Below are 25,472 nucleotides of genomic sequence, written 5' to 3'. Positions count from 1 at the left end.
AAAATCAGTGTATATGTAATACTAATAGACCTTATTTAATGCTATTTATATAAAATGTGAATTTTAACCAGTTTCACTTCATATAAAGTACAGAGAGAGTGTGCTGATAAAATACACATTTGATTTTATCATGGCCTCTTATTTGATAGGTTAATTGAGCCACTGTATGTCTTAACTGTTTAAATAAGTGATACATATTATGGAAGCATAATAAGTAGTCTATATGAGTAATATGGTTCTTTAATTGCAAAATATCTTTTATTGATTATAACATCATTATTTAAATGCAAGAATCATTCAAATGGGGTATTGTTTTGTTAATAGGTGTGACTGTAAGGGTGCTGAGATTAATGTTCTTGGTGGAGTTGCCTCTGCCTGTGATGTGTTCAACAGCTGACAGATGGAGGTAGCTGCAGGAGGTTCATCCCACTTGATCTTTAGCTCCCTCTGTATGTACTGTAAGAGAAACCACTCAGGAGTAGAGGGACATGGTACTTTTGGCCTGGGTCATTTATAGTGAAGGCAATCTGCAGCAAAACACCAAACATGAAAGAGATCAACAACTGACTGATAGTCTCTGGATTATTAACAGCATGAATATGACAGGTTAAATGAGGATACAAATTCACTGATCTAGTAACAAAAATATGGTAACGCCTACAAACGTAAAGCAGCATTACGCCTAAGAATGAAAGCTGAGGTCAACATGTCAACACACAACATTTTAAGCCTTTCCTCACCTCAACATACGGGTAAAAGCAGGTCTCCCCTATACTCTCCCAGTACTGAGCAGTCTCAAAACGCATTCTATACACACCAGAAGTAAATGTTTGTTTTGTGATGAGTCCTGGGCAACGTCCATCAGCATTAGTGGTCCTGTTGAGAAAAAATATGGGTGAATAAAAATATACATTGTCCAGTAGTGTTATTTGAAATTTTCCTGTAATCAAACTTTGTGACTATATGTGGTATTTTGCCTATATGGCTTTTGTTCTCAGTTTTTTACCCAGTGGTTATCAAACTCCAGGCATTAGTGGAAGGGTCTTGTCGATAGAGACTGAGGGCCATGTTTGAACAAGGGACACCCATTGCAGTGTTCAGCACATGGGTGGTCAGAGGACTAGGCAAGCCTGCCATTGCTGTGATCTACAGAACAAGGAAGTACGACTTTAAATGGATCTACTTAAATCTCAAGAAATCACATTAGCCCACAATATTAAAAATTCCACGAATACTTTTTTGACTACTGGCAAAAACATACGATTGTATACATATACTGACCAGGACTCCCTTGAAGAAGACATATTGTATCTCAATGGGACCTTTCTGGCTAAATACAAGATAAATAAAATAAAAATATTCATGCCGGCCTACTTTTCTTAAAGCAACATTGAGTTCACAGGATTTTTAATTATCTTTGGCAGTTTATTCCAACTTGAGAAGATACACAATTTAACACCCTATCTTAAATTTATATAGCACAGCTCTTTCAAAGTTTTAAGACAATGGTATGTCAAAAACTAAGTTGAAATATGGGAGTATTTTGATGTATATATTAATTTTAATACTGTGCTTTCTGCTTCCTTCATCAGTAATGAAAAGTTAGACATTTAAAGGGAGAACCATCAAATATGGATGTATTCAAATTAAAATAATGTATTCAAATAATATGTTGGAGGTATTTGGGAATGCAGAGAAAAAATCCTGCACATAAGCTGATTTCTGCAGATTTATAGTTTTGTCTGTCATCTATTGAAATTTGAAATCCTGGGGAAAAAAAGGATTGAGCAAATTGAACATGCACGTTGTGATTTGTTATGTAGTAATCCTCAGAATAATCATATAAGAGGTCATGTAATTATCTCAAAAAGCTGATTACTATTATTAACATCTAACTGATGAATAGAAACCCTGGATATAAGATTTTACATTCCACATTTTAACAATTAATAAATCAAATGTTTTTTATTTCAGTGACTGAATTATTGACTGCTGTTGTAGACTCTCACTTCTCACAAAATAGCTCTTCAGCCACAGAGTTTCTGTTGTTGCTATAAAATAGTGTACGTCGGTACAATACAACATATTGAATATTTATCACTTCACATATGTATTATACATTTTGTGCTTACCTTATTTCCAGGCACAATATGACCCTTGAGTTGCTGCAGCCTGTATGCACTCATGTGCACTGATGAATAAAATCCAAACTCAGCAGTTTTAACCAAATCAAACTAATTTTATGGTTTATTAAACAGTATTAGATGTTTGTCACATTGTCCTCCTGCAGTTGTGCACACTATTAAGCATGACATTCAGTACACATGTGCTTATCTTTTTGTCAACAGAAGACTGGTTGTGCACACTATGTTTTCAGCACTTTGAACTTAGTGGAAAGGGATGATAAAAGTGGACTGCTCAGAGGCCGAAGCACATGCAGACGAGCACAATTGATGGAATAAAAAGGAACAAAGTCTGTTTTCATTTTCTGACTGTTATGTTTGACTGCTGGGTTTATGAACACTACACAACCTACAACTTCCTGCATTCCACAAGTTATTCCACTGACAGACATGTTGCGTGTGTCATACCTCCTTTCACCCCCCAATCTCTAATTTTAATGAAATTAAGTGTTCAATGTAATATTTTCAAAAATGAGGGATCTTTTGGAGCAAAATGCTGAAAAGCACAGCCCTGTAAACACATTAAAACTTAATGAAAAATTATAACTTTGAACAAGTTATTTTCTTCTTAGGTACAGTACGACGATTTTTAAATAACTGTCTGCAGAAAATGTATCTCTTAATCTATTTTTGTCCTGGCTGCCATGTTGTTGTCACAGGAGTTTGGAGTCCCATCAGCAATGGACAACTTGCTCTAGGTGGAAACTGCTGCAGTCTGGGCAGTGTTGATGGCATCATCCTTAACCAGGCAGGAATGGATGAGAATGTGCACAATTTTCCCTGAGGATGAGACTGACCTAAGGTCAAACCATCCGTGCACAGAGGATACGAGCTGTTGTGACTTCAAAGAGACCTGTGATCACATCTAGCCGGTCCACTCTGACTTCTAGCATGCAAGGTGATATTTACAGCATATTTATCAGCATTCCTCTGTTCGGGATGGACTCTATTATTGTACGACTTATACACTTTGGATTAGTGGCACACTGTAAGTGGTCCTCTTTTGAAGCAGTGCTTCCAACATTTCATGATTTTATAATTGATCAATTAAAGATAACTATGGATTCTTCACATTATTTATTCTATTTCTCTACCACAGTTTTTCTTTCAAGTTTTTACTCTGTCTATCTGGGTCTCTCAGAATAAAGACACACTCCCATGTAGGCTACTGTATGTATACTCAATATGAAAATACTTTTATTACTGTGACAATGAGTATTTCCACTTGGCTAATCTGAAGAATGCAAACAAAAACATGTAACATCATAAGAATAACATAATTGTTTTCTTTTTAAAAAAAAACATATGAGAAGTCCTACAGCAAGATTAAAATCAGACAGTTCAACAATTACAGTAAAGTTTACAATAATACACAATATTACACCCTGACTTGGGCATTTGCATGTCTTAAAAGTGCCAAATACATGGTGGAAGAGAGTAGTAACATTCCTCTAATACATTTAAAGTAGAGAAAAGACATACTAGCAGAATGATCAGTGTGACTATTCAATCTCTCAAAGATTACTGTGGTTTACTTTGAGTAGCTAAACTCTAATAGAAGAATAAAATAAATAGAAAAGGTGAATTGAGCGTCAACAAAAAGCCTTCTTGAAAGATCAAATATGAAAGTGTACCAATTTATTTTGCTTTCACAAGTCAAAATACTTTGTGATCCACAGAAAGGGATTTTCATTCCGCATTAAAGTACATGCACACAATATGCCAGTTTTACCCTTATTCTGAAAGTAATTATATTTAAGTAAGCTGTTAACATTGTGTACAACTGCTTCAATAATATTCCCAGTTCTATAATGTTTGTACATTATCTAATTCAAGATATAAGACCACACATAAATTGTTCCTTCCTAATTCCTAATTCCTAAATTGGTCTGATTCTGGCATGTGCTGCCTGTTTCAGAAAGCTTTTAATGTGGACAAGATAAATTGGTAAATGCTTACATGGTTTTAATCAGATAACCCTATTGTCTCATTTGGATTAATACTGAAATATTCAGATTAATACTGTAACATTGGCATTGGTGCAAACCATCTCATACAATTCAATTGGAATGCCTGCTTAGGCCAATGAAAAGTTAAGTTCGCCACTGTGCTTCCAGTTGTCCTTTATAATTACTCTGTCTATGTGTACTTGGGTTTTATCAGTCACTTGTGTCAGTGTTTTAGTTTTACTTAAAAGTCACAGGAACCAAGCTGCTGTGATACAATTAAATGCATTGTGTTATCTGATATGTAGGCTACACCCTGTTGAGCCATTGATATGAGTGTTGGCTTGGTGTCTGTTGTTCTCTTCCTCCATGTTTGGCACTTAACCCATGTCTTCTATGTCTTCTTATGTTCCTCCCTCATATTTCTTCCTCGGGGTCAGAGCTGCGGTTGCTCATCTTCGACAGACAGACAGACAGACAAAGACAGGGTAGTGAGCAACAAAACAAAGAGACATTTCATTGACCTGCAAGCTCACGATGACTAAGTAAAACTGAATGGTGCAAGTAGAAATTGATTTTACAGTAGTAGAGTCTCTGTAGTTGTTTCACGTCCACTCGCCTCACAGGACAGAAAGATGGTTATCTTGTCTGTGTCATTTTAAAGCCAAAGAAAAATGTTCTTAAATAAATGTATAAATAATGTAACTGTAATTAATTAAAAATTAAAATCTGTTCTGGATGTTTTGAATTTCCGGAGAAAACTGAGTTTTCCTGTGTATTAATATATTTTTATCAACAAAATTGGGCCATGACAGACATACTTAACAACAATTGCAACACCATTTTGACCCATTTTGAATCTCAATAATATCACCAAGAACAGGAAAATAAAAGCAAGAGGAGCTGCACTTTTAAGTCATTCCTGATTAAGTGCAGACAAACTTCAGAGGCATTTACCGTGTGGTGGTCATCATCTGGCTCCCTCAGGTCAGGTTTTTCCCTGTGGATTCGATGGCGGGAGCTGGGTGGAGAGAGGGAGGAGAGGGAGTGCTCGGGGCTGCTGGCAGACAGAGCGTACGGTGAGCCAGCTGGACTGTCCTCTCTCAGGGGAGACCCTACGACACAGGAATAAAACAGATTCACGCATGGAGTTTAGGTGTGGAGATTAGGTCCTGTTTCCTTTGAAGTGTGAAGAAAATACATTTCTGTGGGCTAAAGATGAAAATATTGGGGACTTTGCACTAGATGACAGGCAGAAAGCAAGAGTGGGAGTGACAGGATGAAGGATAGATGAAGAGATAGTGAGGGGGAAGCGAGAGACAGCAGAGCTAGATAGTGAGGAACTGGGGAATCAAGTAGAGCCGGAGATAACTTAATATGAAGATGAGTGCTTTTAAATAAGCTAGTCCAAGGTCATTCAAAGTAGTAGCCTACATGTTAATTTAGCATACACTGAAGATATAGTGCTCAAAGGAGGGTGGACTACACCAAATGAGTGGTGTAAACTGTGTTTCAGTTTAATTAAGAATCCAGTAAAACCAATTCCCGTAGGAAGGATGATCAAGCTTTGCCCTGTGCTTTTCTTTGGCTGTTTTTGGCAGGTGCAGGAACTGTGTTGTGTTCAAATGTCCACATGAGGGCAGCAGCAGTTCTTCTCTCCATGCACACTGCTCTGCTGTTCTCAGTCCTTGATATTTGTCTGTTTTCTGAGGCTTCATCAGTCAGTTCCTTCAACCGCACTGTTTGTTCAGCATGTTCCATAATTTGCTCACAACCATAAATTCAGACACCCGCATTCCAGTTGATATCGGCCTTCATTCAACTTTAAAAAAATCCCTGACTGGAGGGAAATAACTGATTTGTCAGGTAAAATAGGAGTGGCTCTGGTGGTGCAGTGCCTTCCCATCCCCCAGTTTCCCCTGCGGCACAGATCCTGAATCATTTTGATTGGGGTTGTGACTGGTGGAGCTAATCAAGCAGAAATCTGAAAGTAGCGGAGTCCACCTTAAAATGTTTTTGATGTGCGAATAGATTATCTATCATTCGATCTCGCACCTACCTGCCGACACTGTCTTTGTGAATGAGTGTCTCACCTTTGTGGTCATTCCTCTGTGGGTCCATCCTGTCAAGACTGTCAAGCAGCCCATCGATCTGTGTCTTTATCAGAGTCAGCTCCTTTTTAATCACCTGCAACTCCTCCATGCCTACTGCAGGGATGAAGAGAGTTCGTAAAGGACATTAGGAAATTACACAAGCTGAAAATCTCTTTAGGGAGAGCTTTAAAGGAATAGTTAGACATATTGGAAAATGCACTAAGTTGTTTTCTTGCATAGAGTTAGATGAGAAGATTTATACCAGAAGCTACCTCAGCAGGTGGTTAGCTTAATTTAGCTAAAAGACTGGAAACACGGGGAAAAGGCTCTGTTCTAAGGTAACAAAATTCACCTACTAGCACCTGTAAAGCTCACTGAGTAACACATTATGTCCTGTTTGTTTAATCAGTACCCAAAACTGAAGTGTGAAATCTGTAAACTGGGCGCAGTGACTTCTTTGGTCTTGTCGTGACTGTGAGGTTGCCAGGCAACCAGCAGAGACTCCAGGAAGTTACTGAGAAATAATAACCCCCCCCCATAAAACCACAACTTGTCGTTTTTTACATAAACAAACAAGATTTAATGTGTTAATTAGTGAGCTTTAGAGAGGTGCTGGTAAGTGAATTTCTTTTTTCCTTTCGACAAATGTACAGTAAATGGACTGCATTTATATAGCACCATTCTGTGTTACTGGACAAAACACTTTACAATTTACCTCTCATTCACACACCAATGGTGGAAGAGATGACATGTAAGGTGCTGGCCTGCCCATCAGGAGCAACTTGGGGTTCACGGTCTCGCTCAAGGACACTTTAACATGCAGACAGGAGGAGCCCGGGATCAAACCGCCAACCGTGTGACCCGCTCTACCTCCTGAGCCACAGCCGCCCTAGACAAAGCAAGGCTATCTGTTTCACCCTGCTTCAAGTCTAAGTAGCTGGCTTTTGGTTGTAGCTTCACAGTCTGATACATATATGAGTGTGGTATTAATCTTCTCATCTAACTCTGCAAGAAAGCAAATAAGCATATGTCCTAAAATGTTATTATAACAATGTGACAATGAAAGAAAGAAAAAAGTGCTTGCAAAGTAAACCATTTGGGGTATTTAATATTAAATCAGGGCATATTGGTATTATTTGATGTTATACTACTTGGGCTGGGCAGCATGTGCAGAATTAATTTGCATTTCTGATTTGCCACTCAAGCTCAGATTTAGGTGTCATGGAGCTGTGGTTTGAATACAGCTAATTATCGTTTCTCTCATCAGAGTACTGTACTGTAGCATCACAGAAAAAGAAACCGTTGACTGTTTGAACTTCAATACCCAGTAATTGTGTGCTGTGACTCTAGTAAACTACACATAGCTAATTTTGTCTGTGACTGCTTTATAGTGAAAAGATGAGAGGCAAAATATCTTTGGATCTAAGCTTTATATTTATCACTTCATACAGAGAGGCATTCCCCTTACCTGAGTTTTAGACAAACAGTATAAATCTGCAGCATCTAATGCAACCTTTTTTGTGACTTACTCCATTCATATTACTCACACTTGGCTGTGGTTGAAGTGGAGTGGGCTCTGGAGCTTCTGGAGTGAGTTCTGTCTCGACTGCGTCTGTGCCCGGAGGAGTAGGAGGAGGAACGGGATCGCTTGGCCAGACTGGGTCCCAGGGGCAGAGGAGACAGGGATGCCGGCACACGCTGGTAGTCATAGACCCTAGAAATTCAGTAGATATCATTTTAAAACAACTCACCTTTAACTATGATTTTATGCAATCCAAGTGTTTGACTGAAATAAGATGAAAGAGAGCCTGCTCACAAGCATGAGAGGGTTGTGCATGAGGATGGAGTTTGTGATTTAAATCAAATTTCTGACAATTTTAGACTGTATTTTATTTAGCTAGTCTTTAGGCAACACTTAAATTTGCGAACTTTGGCTTTAGTTACATGAAAAAGAAAGGGTACTGTAGAAAAATATGTTTATATTTCTTAAAATAAGGCATCGAAGATTTAAAACAAAATAAATATTGTAACAACTTGAATGTATGTTTATGTATAAAATTGTTCAATAAACATAAAGTATTGATGTAATGTATTGTTTTGTCAGTGTTGAAACTCAGGTACTGTATTAGCATGCTGAACATTTGCAAACCCAGCCCGAGCTCAAACAAGAAGGTGAAACAAGCTGGGAAAAAGCAATAAAGGAAATATGTGCCATTGAGAGAAAATAATCTGTACAAGCAATCATAGATAAATATGGATATTTATATTCTATGTTCCTTTGTCTTTTACTTTCTATCTCTGTTTCTGTCTCTCTTGCGCTGGTGTTGCCTTCTCTTTGTGGACAGCTCCATGTCTCTATCTGTCACTGAATGTAATTGGTTCTGTCAGGGCCAATCAGTAGCTCTCCCCCACGCTAGCAGTGCTGGTGACAGGGGGTGTATCGTAGTCAAACTCTATATAGTGCTTACAGAAACGACACTGCGTGTGTATGTGTGCATGCATGTATGGTTCAATAGAAATAGAGGTGATGTCGTGATTGCAGCAGAAAGTGATTTGATCTCACATTTGACCTCAGCACTCATGGACACAATGACCAGGTGAAACACAGCAACTAGGCCAATCAAATCTATGAATTATTCTACTAATGTTTCTATTTAAATGTAGCATTGAGAGAGAGATTTGGATCAAAAAATGACCAAAACGTATAGCCAGGGTTTCTGCTGTGTTCACCAAACTAAATTTACTTACTAGACTTTTTAAGACCTTTCTAATACCACATAGAATAAAATGTAATGGTCATACCGTTCAAAGAATGACGTAGGGACAATTGGACCTACGATTATCTACTGGACATTAATTCTTTGACATTTATGTAAATGTTTTCAGTACTTCTCAGGTGTTTATAACTATAATTCATAGTATAATTAATCAACGTGACTTTGGTCTAGATAAGTGGCAGAAAATTGATGGATGAGTTAACCACCAATTTTAATATTTAATTATTTGAACTTTTTGCTAAAGTTGACACTTGCCCATTAAAAGACGATGAGCTTCCTGCTGTAGCTAGCAGTATTGACAGTGTTTGTTTTAGGTCTAATGGTGCTGGCTGAAACAAAAAAAACAATATCTTACTGTACAGTACGCACAATGTATAATGTCTCTCGACAGCCCGCAACCACATACAAAGAAAAAATATATAAAATACATCAAGACCTTTGCAAATTAAATCTTAGACTTTTTTATGAGGGAACTGAATTGAGTGCTTTTCAGACCTGCAGATAACAAAATCTTGATCATTCTGATAAACTCAATCTAATCTCAATTTGGACACATCTGGATCGAGGACAGTCTGAGTACAGCCTTAATGGTTTCTGCAAAGCCATTGACAGTGAACAGCTTTCCTGCTGTATGTAACCAGCCAACAACAGGGAGGCAAGCTGCCATCTCCAAGGAGTTGGGAGTGGAAAGGTAATGTAGATTTACTGATTGAGCTATTAGCCAGTCAGTCAGACGCAGCCCGACTTACTGAAAAGTTTTCTCTATTGTCTTCTGTTGTCTTATATTCTCTAAAGCCTCTCTACTTGATACTGAGATTTCTGCACAGACTGTGTTCTTCAGTCTACAGACACACACACATGATGACACACACAATGTCACATAAGGATGAAGTGTTTTAGGCCACCATAAGTGTGCGAGATTAGAGGCTTTGAGCATGGTCCGTGTGGTGAGACCCGGAGAGCAAAGACTTATGGGAGTTTAAAGTCCTTTAGAGCAGTTTGCAGGGGCAGATAATAAACAGACAATGTGTTGTTACACTGGCTTTGAAGTGTCATCTCAGAGAATGGAAGCTCAGACAATGAGAGACTGTAGACTAGTGAGGATTTACAGAAAAGTGTGTGAGTGTGTGTGAGAGGGAGTGTTTGTCTCTATGGATTAGACCCCACACGGAAAACAGCTTTGTCAGCTCGAGCTGTTATCGGTGTGTTGAAAGACACTTTTCTATCGTGTTCGCACAAGAGGACAGCGACAAAAAGTAATTTCTCTCTTTCCCACATATTGATATTCCACAAAACAACAAAAACAGAAACACACACGCACACACACACACACGTGTGCACACATAAATATGAACACATACGCTTCCACCCCCACCCCCCACACACACACACACACACGCACATGCACACACACACACACACACACACACACACACACACACACACACACACACACACACACACACACAGCTGTCAGTAGTGCTAGCCAACAGCATGAGGAATAATCATGCACTGTGTTAAAAACAAATTGAAAATCAGTGGTGAGTGTTCCCCCCTGAGCAAAGACAGAAAAATGCAGAGCGAGCTAACCCAATGCAAAAAAAAGAAAAGAAAAAGAAAAGATGACAGTTAATACTCATACGCATCGATATGTGCAAGAAAGGCGCTGGAATGAGGTCTATATTCTCTGTGTGTGTGTGTGTGTGTGTGTGTGACTGCCGCACTTTTATTCAGATGTGCTGAGTGGAGTGTTTATGAGTACTTCTTGGGTGATGTAGGAAGGTCCCTATGCAATTTCAGTGGAGGACCAATAATAGAGAACCACTCTGAGCGACTCTCAGTCTAACTACCTCATCTACCTAACCACTACACTTAACTGTAACTGTACACTGAACAAGAGTGTATTTTGCAGTAACATGGGAAGGGTAAACATATTGCAAACTAACGGAGTTCATGATCAATCCCAAACAATATGCTCAATTTCAGTGTTTTTAAAGGGCATTTCGTAACCCTAATGTATGGTTGTTGTCATCCTGTTCTGGCATCTGGTAGAGACTGCAAATTTACTGACAACGTAATCTTGTAACCTGAGAAAGTTACCTGTAAACTGTGACATTTTCACAACAGAGATTGCCATGTTTGGCAGTGATTTTCATTTCAGTTTTAGTAATTCCGAGATTGAAAAAAAACAAAACATATTTAGTCAGCTACAAAAGCCTAGTCATTCAAATATGAAGGGTTTTAGCTTTCTTAGTCTTTCAGTGAACATCTGGTTATTTTGGTCCAGTACTAGTTATTTCTTATACCCTCAATTTGGTTATAAGTATAGACTCCAGTAAATGAAAGCAGTTTTCTGTTTGCTTTCAGGCAGAGATGAGAGAAATAGATTTTCTGTTAGTTTGGGTCTACAGAGTGCGCTTTTGAAGGTTTTTCCTTCAATGTTAACATACTGAGACAGACACACGGTAACAACATATCTGTATGTACCAATAATGTCTCATCTTGCAACATTTCACAAAATATAGTTATTAGCTTTCATTTTTATAAAGCACACTGATGTGAATTGAACAGAGTGAACAATGGATCACTTGTATTGATATTTAACACTCAATATACAGTACTATAGTCATTTAGAGCTATATGCTGCTATAAATGCTTAATATAATGCTTCTAGAATTCAAAGCAACATCTTTAACCACATGGATGCAGCTGAAGCAAATGTCTGCTAAACACAGAGTCATTTGAGAGTAAGCCTGATTTAGGATGCTCAAATGGGACCACACATTAGAAATCCACAATCTGGGTGTCTTTACAGAAAAAATGCATTTGTGTGTATGTGTGTGACGAGTGAGCTCCTGGCTGTTTAGTAGTAACAGACAACATTGTAAGCAAAGACAGGATGACTGACAGCTGTGTGGCAGACAGCGAGGGGGAGCAGAGACTTTTGGAGACAGCAAGGATGAAGAATCCATTCTTGCCTCTTCCTTTACCCTCGTGTGACACGCAGACAAGCAATAAGGTGTGTGAGCTACCATGCGTGGCTTTCTAACAGTACCTGTCATAGTAGTCCTCGTGGTAGCTGTCATAGTCCAGGTCAAACTCAGATCTGCAGGAGAGGTGGAGAAAGAGATGGATACAGAGGAGGTGGTAAGTAAAGTATTTGTCAAATCCACACAGCGCAATTTTACTGGGGTGATCACACATTTCACTTAACACACAGTAAGCTTGGTTGGTGTATAAATGTGTGTAAGCCTAAGTTATATCGCACAATTACTTCATCTAGAAAGAAATCAGTGTTCATGATCTCCAGCCAGCGAGAAAAAGACATTGGATTTGCTGCAGCATCCAAGGTAGAAAATCTATAAAAAAATTGTCTTGTGTGCCAACTGTACCATACGGTGGCCCTGAAGTGCAAATCACAACAGCAAATAGAAAAACGCAACAGCAAATCATAAAACACAACGGCAAATAGGAAAACACAAAGGCAAATATGAAAACACGACAGCAAATATAAAAACACGACAGCAAATTGGAAAACACTTCAATAAATCATAAAACACAACGGCAAATACGAAAACACGACAGCAAATACGAAAACACGACAGCATATTTGCTGTCGTGTTTTCCTATTTGCTGTCATGTTTTCCAATTTGCTGTCGTGTTTTTATATTTGCTGTCGTGTTTTCATATTTGCTGTCGTGTTTTCCAATTTGCCGTTGTGTTTTCCTATTTGCCGTTGTGTTTTATGATTTGCTGTTGTTTTATGATTTATTGAAGTGTTTTCCTATTTGCTGTCGTGTTTTCCAATTTGCCGTTGTGTTTTCCTATTTGCCGTTGTGTTTTATGATTTGCTGTTGTTTTATGATTTCTTGAAGTGTTTTCCTATTTGCTGTCGTGTTTTCCTGTTTGCTGTCGTGTTTGCTGTCGTGTTTTCATGTTTGCTGTCGTGTTTTCATATTTGCTGTCGTGTTTTCATATTTGCCGTTGCGTTTTTCTATTTGCTTTTGTGATTTGCACTTCAGGGCCACCGTAGTACCACTCACTGAACATCTCCATGTGTGGGCTTGGTGAGGCAAGCAGTGAGGCAGGTGAGTAATGTGACAGGAGTGAACGTATATGGGCTGGTAGCTGGAGTGTACCTGCAGAACAGACCAGAGGAAGTGGAGGACAGAAAAGTGACATTAAGCCAGAGCGAGATCACATTCTGGTGTGTCAGACCTCAACGTTCCTCTCTAATCCACACACAGTCATTAATAATCCCTCCATGTTTCTCACCCTCCCTCTGTCTCTCTTTGTCTCTCGCTCTCTGACTCACCCCCTTTGTTTAAACTGACCTCACTCTCTCCATTTTTACTCAATCAGTCTTGCACTTCAATTCAATTCAAAAGCTTTACTTGCAAGATAATTGATAATTTGCACTGTAAAAGTAAGCAGATCTATGATAAAAATGAAGATTCCTGCATACCTTTCTTGCATCTAAGAATATTTAATCTGTACATGTATGACTTAAACCTGCAGTAATTGATTTTTTTGGCCACTTGGGGGGAGTGGAAACAAGTTGTGAACACAACATTGACATATCACCTTTGAAGTTGATATGGTTAACTTGATCATATTTGAAATTGTGTTTCTGTTTACCTGTCCAACATTCACTCTCTTAGCTTAGCTTTATTTTTGGTCTCTTCCAACTGAGGGAAATATCTGTCTCTTTAGCTGCTACATGCTCCACTAGGTTCAACAGCTAGTCGCTGAGTCTGTCTGCTGTTTGATGCTGGGCAGGTAGTGCACAGTGGGTTTTTAGAATGTTTTTGCTGAAAACTGCTGCCAAAAACTACGCTGGTGAGAGCAGTGAGAACCAAGACCAAAAACCAAGACAGCAAAGCTTCGGGCTAGAAAGTCAAAACAATTAACTGAAAGACGTTAAAATGCCCCGTAGGGCTAAGAGGAACTGCAGATCGAGTAATATTTTATATATATATATATATATATTAGGGCTGTCAATCGATTAAAAAATATAATCTAATTACATACTCTGTGATTAATTAATCGAAATTAATCGCATACATAATTAACGGTGCCTGAACCGATACTTTTTAAGAAAGTAAAAAAAATAATATATATATACACTGTATATATTAATATGTGTTGCCCTTTTACATACAAGAGTAGTCTTTAGATCCATTATTAATATAAAAATATAGTTTATAGCCATTTTGAAGTAAGCAAACATGAAAAAACTGTGCATACAAAGACAACAAAGTAAAACACTATGAAGTAATTTGCAATAACAGATCACTGAGACCTTTTAGAGTGACTTGTTACCATATCCAAGTGACAGCTTCAGACAATATATTCGTAAAAAGATGCCATTTTTCAGGAAACTTCCAACATATTTTGGGAAACTAACACACCCACAGTCCTCACCATCTGCTTATCTGTCACCCAGGGAGGCAGTGATTCTCCTGGTTGTAGTCATGCAGATCATCTCAAAGAAGAGATGATTTTTGTATGTCAGGATAAATAGCAGGGGACTTAATCGAATACTTCTCCACATTCAGAATTACACACTCGTACAAATATAGACAGACAAACATCACCGGGTTGTGTGAATCTGTGTGCTTGTGTGTGGGTCTCTGAAACTGAAGAAAACTGTGTGTGACTTATTTTGGAGTGGACCGTTATCACGTCTACTTTAGCGGACTCTTCTCTGTCTCACGCCAGCTGGTTTTCAGAGCTCAGGAGGCAGGAATTTGACGCTTATGTTTGAGCTGCACACTTGCCAAAAAATGCAAAGCCTAATATCAATCAAATTTAAAGACTGCCTTCTGGTATCCCATTTGAAATGAAGGGGCTACATGTTGTTTTAGCTCATTTGTGTCTTGATTCTTATGTGTTAGAGGACACACAAGTAAAAAAAGCATTTCTAGTAAATTGTCCTTTTACAGTACATCCTGTACCCATTAAGAACATACTGAGAGGCAGAAGGACAAGAGAACAAAAAACTTGAGTGAATTCAGCCAGAAGAGAGATAGAAAATAACAGCGATTCACCGGAATCCTCACTGAGGGGGAACAAAGCTGCTGTTAACTCTCCGTTTGTTTCTTTCGCATTGGCGTTCACTGGTTTACCTTCATCATAGTAGTGTTGCGGGCTCTGTGGCAGTCAGGGTTATTATCATTTGTTAAAACACTTATTTTTGTAAAGACCTTTTGTAATCTTTAGTTTTAATTCTTATTTACGTTATTTATTGTGTTTTCTTGTCTCATACATTTGACTGCATGCTTTTTTTTAATAGTTTTTAATTTCTAAATTCTACTTTCCTTATATTTGTCAGTCACTTATCTCTCTATTACTATATTATAATCCCTTTAAATGTAATTATCCATTATAGTGTAATTAATATACAGTACATTATTTAAAAGATTTGAATGAATAATAAATAATTCAATATAAAAATGTAAACAGTATAAATCACATGCATTATGTTTGTTGTTATTCAACCACTGAATGTTGAATAATACATATTTCGTTATTTATATTTTAATGATGGTCAGGTCACTAAATATGGCACCATGGTGCACCGATGATGTGACACAAACAGGTAATTTCATATGATTTAGTAAAGCTAAATCTGTGACAGGTTAGCACAGCCCATTTACCACCACCGTAATTACATCCAAAGTGAGCAGCCAAGTGCCTGGGTCACTGGGTGTGTGTTTTAGAGAGAGAGAGAGAGAGAGAGAGAGAGAGAGAGAGAGAGAGGGAGATAGACAGCAGGGTCACTAAAGGCTAATTAATTTCTTTTCATAATTTCTCAAGTGCCAAAGCAATCCATTAGACATGGCTGGCTATAAATCATCTCAGCCTCAGTGTGCCCATCTGTCTGTGTGTGAGTTTGTGTGTGTATTAGCCAATGACAAGTTGCTTTTTGTGAACAAAGCATCCCAGAGATTTCCTCCAACATGCTGCACACTCAACACCCGCCGTAGGCACAAAACCATCAGTTTCACCGCAGCCGAATCTATGGGAGAACCTCGAAGGCGTGTATGTGTGTGTGTGTGTGTGTGTGTTGAATTATTAGAGATGTAGTTCAATTGGCTTAGAGCCTTGACAGATGCAATTTAAATCTCGATAACAATGAATCAAAGTGACATTTTATGTGAGATTCTTGTTTTCTCGATTGTGGTAAAATCTTTGGTGATAAATAATCACTGCTGTAGTCTTTTGTCCTGCACTTCTTTTACAATCAATTTACAACATTGTCAAAAGTTCTTTGTTTAGTTATCAGACTGGACAGTTAAAATAATGTTAAAGTTAATACAATACAAATTATGTAATAAATAATGGCGGACCTCAGCTCTTGCCTGAAAGTAATCACATCTATAGAGTTGGTGAAAATCTATAAACATGCCACAAACATGCTATCGCCACTGACAATAAGGTTTCTCAACACAATACCGTCATTATGTCTGTACCATAGACATGGAGCAGGTCTATATAACATAGACCACCAGTTGGACCAGTTGTTTTTAAGGTAAATGTTGAGTTTTGAGTTAGAGACTAGGGCTGCACGATCAGTGATAGCTTGTTAATAGAGGGCACTAGGGCGCCGCCCTCATCAAAATTCCAGAAAAATAAATGTATACTTAAACACAAAAATAATATAAAAATAACAAATAAAATAGTTTACTCATATGATGTGCTAGCTGGTAGTAATCGCCTCAGCATTTAATAAATATTGGTTTTAATCAGTTAACTATTTTCCTTGTAAATACAAGATGTTTCATGCGGTTCCATGGGTGAGGGACGCTGGACAAATGTACATCTATGTAAGTCCTTGAACTTTTGGCAAGCATGTGATCTAAAGCTGGTCTTAACGGGCAGGCGATACCGTCACTCTGCTAAAACCTTGCAAGCTGAGATCACACAAATCACTTTCGTAGAGATAATGGCAGCAGTTAAACCAAATTCATTGATTTACAAAAAAAACTAGGGCTGTCAAACGATTCTTTTTTTATTATTTGATTAATCGCTGAATTTCTATAGTTAATTGCAATTCTATTATTTTGCATTTCAGAACTGTTTTTAAGTACATATTAATAATGGAAAGCAATTCTTACCAGTGTATCTTGATTGGGAATCAAATGAATGCAAAGAAAGTGACTTCATGAACTTGATTTTAAGATTTTTATTTGTTTATTATTTATTTATTTACTGTAAACAAAAGAAAAATGTGTGAATCTAGTCACACATTTGAATTTAGAGTCAATATAGTGTGCAGTAACTCCTAAATAATTTTGATTACTCACTGACGTCCAGTGATCACCTTGCATCACTTTGCAGCAGTTCCAGTTTGGCTGCTTTCTCCCTGTCGTACAGGCTGTGTGCGTGCGTGAAACTACCCCCCTCGACGGCAATGTATAAGACGGGTCAGAACATGCCAACCGTAGTCTTTGAGACCCGAGTCTTCTACGATGCTGACAGGTCTGCAGTTAGTTGCCACCCATTTTGCAAGAGCTGTAGTCATTTTTTGGGATTTGGTTTCATCCACAGGTCGGCAAGTAGCACTCTCCAAAATAGTGCTTTGCCTGAGTCTGCTAGCATCAACCTGAGTCACGTTAACTGTACTACTATGCTTAGCTTGTAGGTGGTAGCTCAAGCTTGACGTGCTTCGGTGATATTTTAATTCGGCTTTACACAATGTGCATATGGCTTTCGACCCGTCTGGGAGTTTTGGAAAATAGAAAATGCCATTCAGATTGTGTTGCTGCTGTCTTTCTCCATCATGCCTGCAGCCTGCAGCAGCAGGATGTGTTACGAGGAAGTATGGCAAAGTGCGGCAAAGGGTCAAAATAGTAGCCTGTAGCACGACGCAAAGCCGAGTGAAGTGAAAATAAATTAATAAATGGCGGCATGCGATTAATGCGATTAAAAAAAATTAACGCGTTATGCTCGGCCCTTAATTGCATCGCGATTAATGCGTTAATGTGACAGCCCTAAAAAAACAAGGCATTTGCTGGAAGAAAAAAAGAGGATAAAGGATCTCCGACCGGACCAACCCGATTTACAAATCCAGCAGCATGCCAGTGACCGAGGACAAAGCTACACCCGGGGCTTCACCATGGGCTTCACCCGCTCTTGTTATGCGAAACAGAGTTGGCTGGCTGGATGTGATGTTAGCAATGCCTTTTTTTGCTTTCCCTGTCTTTTATTTAAAAGTGTCGGCACTGAGGTTTTGTGGACAACAACGGGGGTAAGAGACCTAAAACATCTCTGAAAAATGCAAACGTCATAAAAGTAGTCGCAGCCATCTTGATAAGAGCATGAAGTTAATGTTTTTTGGCAGAGTTAGCATTTCTGAACAACTAGATGAAGGCTACAGGATTGGCATTAGAAGGCACATCGAAGAGGTGACATAAAATCAACACATACTCTCCAGAAGAAGAACATTGATTCGGTCCATATCAAAGGGAGCATCCAACAGTTCCAACAGGAGAAGATCAGGTAACTGTATTCCTGTAATATGATCATTATTTGCTTTCTCTTTCATTATTAACTCTCTTACTCTTTTGCCAATATTATAATAAATGATCTTTGTCATTTGCAGAAACTTATTCCATTCCATTGGTGAGCAAAGCAGTGGTTCTCGGCCAACAAAAAGTGGCTGCATGTGTCCAACAATGCACAAAACGTCAACACCGGTACAAGCCTATACAGCTTGTCCACAGACACGGAGTGCAGAAAGTGCGTCAGAGCCTCCCGGACGCAAGTGAGTCTGTGTTTGCCACTCAAGCTAACCACTGCTCCGTTTCCTGCACCCAGAAAGCCCATCCAATGATTACCTACCCAGCAGAATTCCCCAAGACCTAACCCAACCCTGCACACTAGCCACGCCACAAGGGAGCTACACCGCTGCACTCTTTATTTTTTTTATTAAGCGCCCACCTTAGTGGGTTTTCACTGCAATTTGATTCTGGTCCATTCTTGTCCCGCCACACTGGTGGAGAATGCGGGCATGAGAAGAATGGATCCAACTGCTTCACAACCCCAACAGACAGCCTCCCGTCCTGCGGCCGCAGCTGCGGGGGACCCCATGCAAGTTATCCTGCAGACGCTCGTCCAGGGCCAGCGGGAATCACAGCAAATCACAACAGCCCTCGGTGCCCTGACTCAGCAACTCCTGCGAATGCAAGACCCCGGTGGAGCTCTGGGCCCCCAAACCGCTCATGATGTCGCCCGCTCCCACCCCACAAAGCTCACTGTGGACAATGATGTGGAAGCATATCTCTACACCTTTGAACAGACTGCCACCAGAGAACGGTGGCCTCGTGCTAATTGGGCAGATATTCTTGCCCCATACCTTACGGGTGAAGCGCAACGAGCCTATAAGACTTTGCCTTAGCCAGATGCAAGGAACTATGACACCCTGAAACAGGAAATTTTGCTCCGGCTCGGTCTCTCTCCAGTAGCAGCAGCCCAGCAGTATCAGTCCTGGTCCTACTTGCCTGACATACCTGTTAAAGTACAAATGACTAACCTCATACGTACTACCCAGAGATGGCTTCAACCAGATCGACTGAATGCCCAGCAGATCACAGAACGAGTAGCGATGGATCGCTTCTTACGTGCCCTCCCTAAGTCAGCGCGCCGTATTGTGAGCCTGGCTGCTGCTGAAAACCCTGCTCAGATGGCTGACGCCACAGAACGAGCAATTGCTACCAATGCCCTGATGCATGATGGTCCCAGTGAACGAGGTGCCCCAACAATGAGGTCCCAGAGACGTGACGCAGGGATTCCCCCTCCTTGTCCTTCCCCCACCATTCACCAACCTACGTGGCCCACCACAACCAAGAGATGAGCCCATGCCTACAGATCCAGGCATTCGTTATCCCCCCCCCCCCCCCGGACATGGCTTGCTGGCTGTGCTATCCATACTTCCCAACCAACACAGGTTCCCACCCGTCGGGTGCACATTCAGGGTTGACCCGTCCAAGCTCTACTCGACTCTGGAAGCACTGTCTCCCTGATTCGCCCGGACGTCTTGGAAGGAGTACCCCCTGGACCAACTGTCACGCTACCCATCTCCTGTGTTCATGGGGATGTCCGGGAAGTAACAGCCACCTGGGCACGACCGACTAAAACATGCCTGGCGACAGGTCCTGCAAGTCGAAGTGAGCAGCGACTTAGGACCCTCCCAGATCAGTATTTCAAGGTGCACAATGGGCTCCTCTACTACAGTGCGGTTCACCGAGGTGAACGTCGGGACCTGTTGGTTGTTCCACACACGCAGGTTGACGCCGTAATGACCCTGGCTCATACCCATCCAATGGCTGGTCATCTGGGAGCCCAGAATACAGAAGCCCAAATTAGTGATCGGTTCCACTGGCCTGGGATGACGGCTGAGGTGAGGAATTTCTGCCAACGTTGCCCCACTTGTCAGCGCACTTCTCCTCGTATGCCACCTCCAAGTCCGCTCATTCCCCTTCCCATCATTGATGTACCTTTTGAGCGTATTGGCATGGACCTAGTCGGCCCCCTCCCAAGATCTGGTCGTGGACACGAGTATATCCTGGTCATCGTGGACTATGCAACTCGGTATCCTGATGCTGTGCCCCTGCGTAAAGCCACATCCAAGAACATTGCTCGGGAGCTCTTCATGCTCTTTAGCCGCGTCAGAATCCCAAAGGACATCCTCACTGACCAAGGTACCCCTTTCATGTCCCATTTGACAAAAGCCCTGTGTACTCTTCTGAAGGTCCATCACCTCCACACCTCTGTCTACCACCCCCAGACAGATGGGCTTGTCGAGCGACTCAACCAAACACTGAAAAGAATGCTCCGACGAGTGGTGGATGACGACGGACGAAACTGGGACCTTCTCCTCCCTTGTGTTCTCTTTGCCATCCGTGAGGTTCCATAGGCGTCAACTGGCTTTAGCCCTTTCGAGTTGCTGTATGGACGGCAGCCTAGGGGCCTTCTGGATGTGGCCCGGGAGGCCTGGGAACAGCAGCCGTCACCCTTCCGTACCACCATTGAGCATGTTAAGGAGATGCAAGACCGGATTAATGCCGCTTGTACGTTCCCACATGGAGGAGGCCCAGCGGGCCCAACAGTAGACCTTCAATCGTCCAGCCCAACCCCGGGAGTTCCAGGTCGGCGATCGGGTATTGGTCCTCATCCCCTCCACATCTTGTAAGTTCCTCACTACCTGGCAAAGTCCTTACACCGTGGTGGAATGTCTAGGGCTTGTCAACTACCGAGTCCAACAACCAGGCCGTCGACATCCGGTCCAGACATACCACATCAACTTACTCAAACGATGGATTGAGCCTGTACCTCTGCTGACGGCCTGCGCCCATGCTGACCAACCCCCAGTCCACTGTGGTGAGGAGCTTAGTCCTGCCCAACTGCAGGAACTCCGGGAGCTGATCGATCAACACCGGGATGTTTTTTCTTCCAACCCAGGCGGGACTAACATTGTGCAGCATGAGATTCACACTCCCCCTGGGACCCTTGTTCGGCAACAGCCCTACCAAATCCCTGAAGCCAGACAACAAGCGGTGGATGAGGAAGTCCAGAAAATGCTCCAGCTTGGGGTGATTGAGTCATCTCACAGCCCCTGGTCAAACCCCATAGTGCTGGTTCCGAAGCCAGATGGCTCCTGGAGATTCTGTAATGACTTCCGCCGACTGAACAAAGTTTCAAGCTTTGACAGCTACCCCCATCCCCGTGTCGACGAGCTGGTGGAATGGTTAGGCCGAGCAAGGTTCATATCTACTCTGGATTTGACCAAGGGTTATTGGCAAGTACCCTTGAGCCCAGAGGCCAAACAGAAGACTGCTTTTAGCACCCGTAGTGGTCACTGGCAGTACAGAGTACTCCCATTTGGTGTCCATGGAGCTCCGGCCACCTTCCAGAGGATGATGGACCAGATCCTGGCACCACACCGAGACTATGCTGCTGCTTACCTGGATAATGTGGTCATCCATGCAGAGGACTGGTCCGAACACAACACCAGGCTCAGGAAAGTCCTTGCTGCCCTCCGCCAAGCGGGCCTAACTGCCCTCACTGAAGCCCGCTACCTGGGATATTTGATAGGCCGAGGTCTAATCAAGCCCCAAGAAGCAAAGGTTACTGCAGTCCGAGACTTTCCCCGTCCCACCACCAAATGCCAGGTACGAGCGTTTTTGGGGTTGGCGGGGTATTATCTGCGCTTTATCCCTTCCTTCTCATCTACAGCTGCCATCCTCTCAGATCTGACCAAGAAGGGACGGCCAGAGAAGATCTGCTGGAGTCCTGCTGAGGAAGCTGCGTTTGTCCGGCTTAAGGAGGCCCTGACGCGTGAGCCTGTCCTCTGGGCCCCAGACTTCTCTAAGCCTTTCCGGCTCTGCACAGATGCATCTGATGTCGGTCTGGAGGCAGTGCTGTCACAGGAGCATGAGGGTGAAGAACACCCAGTCCTTTACCTGTCCCGCAAGCTGAACGCAGCCGAAAAGAAATATGCAGCTGTGGAAAGCGAAGCCCTGGCTGTCAAGTGGGCGATCTTGGAACTGCGTTATCTTTTGGGCCGGAAGTTCACCCTGGTGACGGATCATGCTCCCCTCAAATGGATGGCCCAGGCAAAGGACACCAACGCTCGTGTGACCCGGTGATTCCTGGCTCTCCAAGACTTTCATTTCACGGTCGAGCATCGTCCAGGCACAGCCAATGGCAACGCTGATGGGTTGTCCCGCTGCTGGTCAGGGTGGGCTACTGCTTCTTGTCAGCGTTGTGCACTCTCACTTTTGTCTGCATTGGTCTCCTTCAGAGCTCCTGACCGACCTGGCTTGACACCTGGGGGGGGTAATGTGGCCAAATGGCATGCCGGGTACACGCCTTCAAAGATCTCCCATTGTGTTTGACAAAACAAGCACATGGCCAAGAAGCCAGCCTACAACAAGCCACGGCTGGCAACCACTAATCACCGCCTCCAGCTGCCTCTCGTTTGCCCTCGTTAGGCCAGGACAAAAGGATCCACACCAACTAAGGCAAGTGAGTCTGCGTTTGCCACTCAAGCTAACCACTGCTCTGTTTCCTGCACCCAGAAAGCCCATAAATCAAGCCGAGGACAACGGGAGCCGGATGTCTCTTCAATCTCCACTGGAACTCAAGGTCTCCTCTCCCCTCCTTGCCCAACTTCACCGGTGAGCTCCCCTACTGCACCTCGCCTACCCAGCAGAATTCCCTAAGACCTAACCCAACCCTGCACACTAGCCACACCACAAGGGAGCTACACCGCTGCACTCTTTATTTTGCTGTACAAAGAAAAATAAAGCGCCCACCTTAGTGGGTTTTCACTGCAATTTGATTCTGGTCCATTCTTGTCCCGCCACACTATCAGTAAATAGAAGGTAGTGGCTGGTGTCTGGTGTGTGCGCCAATGTTTGTGTGTGTGCATGTCGGCCCGCCCCCACATCTGGCGACTGGCGAGTGTCAATTTCGGACCCTGCACACACTGTAGAATGTTTTAAGGAGAAAGTAGGCCTATCAACAGAAATACATTATTGAAATTATCATCATGTGAAAAATACGTCTAACAGCTTGAGAATTTAGAATTTTTTATACATGTACATTATGTACCTACACACTCATGACTGCATGAAATTAGGTGTGCATGGACATTTACACACACTCCATTATACTCACACAATCCATGAAGCAATGTGTGCAATGAACTAAACTATTCCAGAATAAATGAAATGGAACAACAATTAGATATCGTTCATTGTGCATAGTACAAAGATTTGTAAAGCATGCTTGTCGCATGAAAAGAAGGAATTACTTCCAGTTACTTCATTTCAACACCTATTATGTGCTCTCTCTCCTCCACCTCCCGGAAATGTGATGGTCATTGATTTATATTTCAATTTAGGACAGGCATGTTTCATATCTTGTGCTCCTTTGAGAATACAGATTTACGACAGAACAGAATGCAGGTTTAGTTAAGAATAATAAGAATGACAGAAGCCAATACTGGAAAAATACAGAGAATGGTCTTGAAATAACAGAGGGCATGCGGTGTTGCAGATTATTCCACTGTGCTATCAGTGGAAGTCTTTCCTAAATCACTTCTGCAGGGTTCCTGAAGCAGCAGCTAGTCGTCGCAGCAGGTGAAGAATGGAAAATAAATCGTTGAGTAGAATAACCAACTGAATTAAAGCAGCATGTGTTAAATTACACACCATAATCCAACACCAACCACAGGATTATTTCATTCATCAAGTAAATGGCTAATTGAATAAAATTAGCAATATCGGATAAAATGGTATCGTCAGCATACAGGTGTATTTGTAAATTATCACAATCTGTATAAAATGAAATTTTGCAAAAAAGAGACAAAACAAGTCACCAGTACAGTATATTGTAAATGATGAGCAGCACAAGCCTCAGAATGAATTCAGGAATACAGATTATTTACCTCATACATTGACTTCTGTTTGATCATAGCTCTTGGGCCAGTTACGGACATCACTCCTGAAGCTGACAGAGTTTATTCATTTATTATTATTTATTAATATAGATGCACCTTTTACTCTCTTTTTGTAGCACTACAGGGGGTAAGTGTGTAGTGAAGCCTCCCAGCATGCATTGTAGAAAAGGATTAATGAACATAAGTCTCATGTTATGTGTGTGCCTTCATTTTTAATAGTGTTAATGTGCTCCTCATTGTGTTCCATAATAAAGCCATTGTTTTCACATCTCACCTGTTAGACAATTAGTCATATGAGCAAATGCAGTCAGATTAGGGGGATGCTGTGTGACAGTTGGTGACCTATGTGAATACAATACAAGGTGGGTTTACTGTTGAGCTTATGGTGTGCCTGTTGCTAACAATAAAGCTGCAGTTCAAGTTGAAATCTGCCGCTAAGTTCTTCTGACCTATGAATCCCAGTTTATCAAATTACTGTCTAAACACTGAAAGCATCTATTCACCCTGATTTCCATGAGCTTCCCCCCCCCACGGAAAACAAAAAGGGACAGCTGCTAAAAATAATGTAATAAAATGGAGTGAGAATGATAAGATCAGAGCAGGCAGACTACCTGCTTCTGTCCCTTTTACTTCTTGTCTTAACTCCTGCCTGACTTGATTCACACATATTAACAAACTTGTTCAGTCATGCTTTTTCCTGTTAAGAAATAATTCTAGGATGAGACATGTTCCCTCCTTTCAAAAGGGCTGAGAAATTAATCCATGCTTTTGTGTTTTCATGCTTAGATTTCTGTAATTCTCTACATGCTTGCCTCAGCCAAGGAGCTGCAGTTCGCCCTCAACTGGCTCAAAACACTGCAGCTCACGTTGTAACAAAGAGAAAAGACTGGGAGCACATTACTCCAATGCTGCCCCCTCTCCATTATCTACCAGTGGAGTTTAGAGTTAAATATAAAACTTGATAATTACCTTTCAAGTAGTTCTACAGGGTGAAGTACCTGTAC

At 41.4% G+C, this 25,472-nt stretch overlaps 2 protein-coding genes across 2 annotated transcripts in view; both read right to left on the bottom strand.

Moving 5' to 3' along the window:
- Positions 1–437: 437 nt before the first annotated feature.
- uraha (urate (5-hydroxyiso-) hydrolase a) lies at positions 438–2,186 on the bottom strand. The gene is made up of 4 exons (XM_078257722.1): positions 2,133–2,186; positions 1,007–1,146; positions 741–876; positions 438–527 (listed from the first exon to the last, which is right to left on the bottom strand). Exons 1-4 carry the CDS (start codon positions 2,184–2,186, stop codon positions 438–440), a joined length of 420 nt encoding a protein of 139 aa, XP_078113848.1.
- A 1,163-nt stretch (positions 2,187–3,349) lies between these two features.
- Positions 3,350–25,472, bottom strand: part of LOC144517711 (heterogeneous nuclear ribonucleoprotein C-like 1) — a 48,222-nt gene continuing 26,099 nt past the window's right edge. The window contains exons 3-7 of the mRNA XM_078249842.1: positions 12,055–12,105; positions 7,770–7,936; positions 6,223–6,336; positions 5,087–5,244; positions 3,350–4,585 (exon numbers count right to left, since the gene is read on the bottom strand). Of these exons, the coding sequence (XP_078105968.1) occupies positions 4,547–4,585; positions 5,087–5,244; positions 6,223–6,336; positions 7,770–7,936; positions 12,055–12,105 (529 nt within the window). The 3' untranslated portion in view covers positions 3,350–4,546. The remainder of the gene's footprint in view (positions 4,586–5,086; positions 5,245–6,222; positions 6,337–7,769; positions 7,937–12,054; positions 12,106–25,472) is intronic.

This window comes from Sander vitreus, chromosome 1 (assembly GCF_031162955.1).
Source record: "Sander vitreus isolate 19-12246 chromosome 1, sanVit1, whole genome shotgun sequence".
In the NCBI taxonomy this organism is placed as follows: Eukaryota; Metazoa; Chordata; class Actinopteri; order Perciformes; family Percidae; genus Sander; species Sander vitreus.
The sequence above is the reverse complement of the archived record's forward strand: the minus strand, read 5'-3'. Positions and strand labels throughout refer to the sequence as shown.